At 38.8% G+C, this 4,798-nt stretch overlaps 1 protein-coding gene across 1 annotated transcript; it reads right to left on the reverse strand.

Moving 5' to 3' along the window:
* Nucleotides 1-1,126: 1,126 nt before the first annotated feature.
* Nucleotides 1,127-2,448, reverse strand: LOC121977832 (squamosa promoter-binding-like protein 16). The gene is made up of 2 exons (XM_042530256.1): nucleotides 1,923-2,448; nucleotides 1,127-1,800 (listed from the first exon to the last, which is right to left on the reverse strand). Exons 1-2 carry the CDS (start codon nucleotides 2,327-2,329, stop codon nucleotides 1,197-1,199), a joined length of 1,011 nt encoding a protein of 336 aa, XP_042386190.1. The 5' UTR covers nucleotides 2,330-2,448; the 3' UTR covers nucleotides 1,127-1,196.
* Between the last annotated feature and the right edge of the window lie 2,350 nt (nucleotides 2,449-4,798).

Here is a 4,798-nt window from a genome sequence, read left to right on the forward strand (position 1 = left end):
TTACCGCAAGTAGGCATAGATGAGAGAGCTTTAGGATATGCTTGTGAAATAGACGGTTGTCTTGAGATTGTAGAACCACCAATGAAATTTGAGGCAAATCTTTGAGGGCATAGATTTCCAGGATGACCAATGATGTGACAAATTTGACATTTTACCCGAGAGTAATCAAATCTTTTAGGGCATAGATATCCAATATGGCCAATGATGCGACAAATTTGACATCGGACTGAATTTTGTTTTTGGCCTCCTTGATAGTGTTGAGTATTTGACATCTAAAGTAAAATAACTTATCTTGTAGAGAGACTGGATCGCCGGAAAGAAAGTCCTCTTGGAGGAAATAGAAGCCTTGGCTGGAGCAACCACTTGTTGTCGACGTCGAGGTTTGATCGGCGTTCGGTGGACAGCGGCGGTAGCACAAAAGGAGAAGCCCTTTTTTGTCGTCTTGTTTTGGGGTTTCAAAAAAAAAAAAAAAAAGAAACTCCTTTTTTGTCTTGGACGGCGGCAGAAAAAGAAAGGGAAGAGGATTTGTGAGGGAGAATTAAGAGGAAGCGAAGGAACGAAGGATCATGGCTCTGATACCATGTTAAAAGAAGAATAGAAAGAAGATAAAATAGGAGAGTAATAATTAATCTTATTGTTTTTGTTGATACTTGCCCTCAAGATAATACAATATATAGGGTTTAAACAAGTGCTCGGTCAATTAACCAATTAATAAATAATAGAATAATTCTAAAAATTATTCTGAGAATTATTCTAATAATTATAACAGAATTATTAGAATAATCCTAAAATTAATTTGATTTGATTTGATAATTTGATCCGGTCAATTCTAATAATTCTCTTTTATGTCTTTTAGGAGGGAGGTAGGTTTTGGAGCATGAGCTGTTCCATTGGCGTGGACGTTGGGGGCTTGTGCGTAGGCGTCAGTGCCGATATGAATAATGCGTCAAGCAAGTTGCCTCCTTGGCGACAGCATGTCGGCCATTTATTTTCTTTCTGCCTGTCTGTCTTATCTCCGCGTCCGCTCCGCCTAGATTCCCCTGCTCGGCGATGCAACCGAGAGATTAATTGTGAGTTACTGAAAAAAAGCCTCCAAATCGATCACGAATTTCGCAGTGTTTTTCAGTTTTTTTTAAAAAAATAATCATCATCATCATACTTAGAATATATGTCGAACAGAGATCAGATCGATCGATTCACTGCCAGGAGAAGGGAGGAGCTTGGGAGGCCTCCTCTGCAGGCCCTCCTCCACCCATCGCATTATACACACACTGGCAGTCCCCAGCCCCGCAAACAAACACGTCGCCCACTGGAGCGTAGCATGAGGCCTGAGCGGCGGCGTAGGCAAGGTCTGAAACCAGGGGCTGGTGCATGGGAATCCTTCCAGCAGGCAGCATCTGGCCGATGCCCGAATCCTCTTGAGCTGCCGCTGACAGAAGAGAGAGAGCACAGTCGGAGTCGAAGGCTTGGGCAAGAATTCTGCTGCTGCTGCTGCCGCTCTCTGCTGAAGGTGTCGCCTTGAGCATGGGCCGGAATGTGGACTGAGAGAAAGGACCGGCGTCGCCGTGCAGAAAGGAAGTTGCAAGCGGTGGGTCCTCGTGCCCCTGTGCCGGAATTGGAGCCGTCGGATGAGGAGGATACATTAGGAACCTGCTGCTTCCTAGCATGCCCTGAGTGCTCCGGAATAAGCGACTGGTGTTGATGGATTCTTGAGGAGGCTTCCTCCGGCGTCGATTGTGCCCGTCCAGGCGTTTCCGGCAGCTTCGTTTCGCCTCGTCAAACTCCACCAGTTGGTGAAACCTGTTGCGAGAATTAACGAACACTCACATTTTTGCCTTCCAATTGAAGCAGAAGAAACCAGCGAAGAGCATTCGGATGTTAAGGAAGAAGAAATTGTACTCGATCGATGCGATTTCCATTACCTGCTGCACTGTTGGCAGAAGCGCTGCTCCTGCCCGCCAACCATCACCACCGGAGTCTTGGAGTGGACCTCGCAGACCTTGTGCCGCCGGTGATACTCCCGGGAGTTACTGAGGTCGGACTTGCACTCGTCTACTAAGCACGAGGCGCTGGCATTGCCGCTCGCCCGGGCTCTCCGCGACGGAGCCGCTGCCGCCGAGGACTCTGTGGGGTTGGGGAGCCACCTCTCCGCCGGCCTGAACTCACCTAGCCCACCCAGTCTCAGATCGACTGAACAATCCATCAACCCGCCGCTCTGGCTCCCGAGAACGAAGCCCGGCCCGGCCAGAGCCCCCATGCTGACCTCCGCCCCCTGCCCCAGTTCCGCCATATCCCAAGGCGGCGGCGGCACCTTGGAGCTCCACTCCATCCAAAGTCTGAGCAAATGAGGGAACGAATCTAACGGGGCTCGCAAAAGCCCTGCGGCGAGGTTTATCAGCAGGAACAGATGCACTGAAGCACCACTATTCGCACATCTCCTGTGAACAAGCAAGCATGGAAGGCAGAGTAGAGGCGCTCTATAAGTAGAGAGGAAGCTTGAGCTAGAATTATTGGAGCTCAAGTGCAGTGAATTCGGCAAACTTGCTGTAGCATATCACTGAAGATTTAGCATTATCCATTTCATTTCATATCTAATTTTTATAATTCTAAAAATACATAACACATTTATGTTATTACAAAATAATTACGTGAATTTACATTCGTATGTGTTTTTTTTTTATTTTATTCTACTCTTTAAAAATTTACTATTATTAATTTATACTATCTAATTCAAATATAAAGACAAGACTTTTGTTTGTTAATTTTGAATTAAAGTAATATAAAGCCAAGACTTTTGTGTGTTAATTTTGAATTAAAATAATTTAAATTTTTTAAAATCTATCAATATTTTTTTGAATTAACATAATAAATTTCATAATCTTTACAAATTTAAAAATAACTACTCTTCATTTATATTATCAAATTCAAGTATGAGGATATGTACATTGATATTGATTTTAATTTGAAGTTATTAGGAATTTTTTAGGTCTATTAATCAACTTTTTTTGAAAAAAAATAACTGACGGATGAATTTATATTATTCAAAATTTAAAAATTTAATATTTTTTTAAAATAGGAGAGTCTTAAGAATTCATTTATGGTATTTAATTAGCGAGTATTATTCTTCTAATGAACTTATGATAAAATTTTTTGAGACTCTTTATAAATTTAAAAATATATTAGAATCACTCCGAATCAAAAATAATATTTGGAAGCCTCTTTAATATATTCGTATAATTTGACAGTATAAATTGATTAAAAAAACTTATAAAAGCTTATATAAAAATTTAGAGGTGCACATGCCGTAAGTAAATTCATATGATTATTTCATTAAAAAAACCAAGAGAAAGAGTATAACGGAAATACATTACCTATTTTTAAAATCATGAAAATTAAATAGGTAGATAACATTGAAACTTTCTTAGTCGGTTAGGTAAAATACTGAAGTTACTGAGAGGAAGAGAGAGGAAGGGTGAGTTGAAAGTTGGAAAAAGTTTGGGCTCAGTGATGGTGGAAGTGGACAGCATCAGTTTAAAGTGACAGAGTGTAGTAGCTATCCGATCCACTGCTGCAATAAAGGTGATATATAATCTTCCCCTCGAGATTTTTCCAGGACTGCCATCTGAAAATTAAAGTAAGGAGATAAATCACTAACAACTTCAGCCAATATACACTGAATCACAATTCACAAATTAATCCTAACTGTGTGAGTCCGTAGAGATAACTATCCTATCCACTGCTGCAAGTTGAAATTTGGGGAGAGAGAGAGAGGAAGAAAGAGATAGAGGTGAGCGATCATGTCACCGTGCTTCCACTTATGCTAACATGTTTCTCTTGTCTCCCTCTCCAAAACATGCTTCTACTTGCTGCAGAATCTCCATGGCTGCCTCTTCATATCTTTCACCGTGTCTTCTTCTTATCTTTGGAACCAATCATGCATGCCCCCTTACATCACCACGTGCGCTCTGGTTCAATCTTTGCCTGCCGGAATTTTCAAAAGCCACCCTCCATTTCATTTATTTCCATTAGAGAGACACGGCTTATAAGAACAGTGTTTGTCTTTTTTTTTTTTTAAATCATCGCCCCTTTTTAATTTTTTTTAATCAAAATATACCTCACCCGTTAATCTCATTTTAAAATGACAGTTACTTTTAAATATACTGTTAATTTTATCGAACAAACATATAAATTCGTGTTATAATAATTACGATTTTATAACTGTTAATAATATTTATAGTAATTATGATTTTTTAACGGCCTAATTTCAATAATAAAAAAAAGACATCCTTGCTCATAAATTGTTTAGCCCGCAAGAGCTTATCTGAGTGGCATATTTCGAGTGGGTAGACTTTGAAGAAGATGTCCTTTCACGGAGACACGTGTTAATAAATCAGCAGTGTATTACTGGCATGCAACTTAAAGAATATAATAGAAGGTTCTTTTTAAAATTTGAATAATTTAGATTTATTTGATGATTTTAAATTATTAGGTTCCAAGGAACATAATAGAAAACTCTTTTTTTGAACTTCAACTAGGATTCAAAGAATAAAAAATGAATTATGTATGAAATGACTTTAAAAATTAAATGATAAAATAGAGGGGTTTTCCTTAAAAATTGATTAGGTTAAATTCATCCTAGAGATTTAGCCAAAACTACAAATGATTTTTTAAAACTCAAATAACAACAATAAAAAAAAATAGAATAACTATAATAAATAAATAAATAAATATATATATATATAGTAGTCATTTGTAATTTATTTCTTCTGTACTGATTTAAGGATAAAATAACAAAGAT

The sequence above is a fragment of the Zingiber officinale genome, chromosome 4B (assembly GCF_018446385.1).
Source record: "Zingiber officinale cultivar Zhangliang chromosome 4B, Zo_v1.1, whole genome shotgun sequence".
In the NCBI taxonomy this organism is placed as follows: domain Eukaryota; kingdom Viridiplantae; phylum Streptophyta; class Magnoliopsida; order Zingiberales; family Zingiberaceae; genus Zingiber; species Zingiber officinale.

Excerpts from the sequence above, each read along its gene's own strand:
- LOC121977832 (XM_042530256.1), bottom strand. The coding sequence starts at position 2,329 with ATGGAGTGGAGCTCCAAGGTGCCGCCGCCGCCTTGGGATATGGCGGAA. Across the intron at positions 1,801-1,922 it reads TTCTGCCAACAGTGCAGCAG|GTTTCACCAACTGGTGGAGT; the intron begins GTAATGGAAATC and ends TTCTCGCAACAG.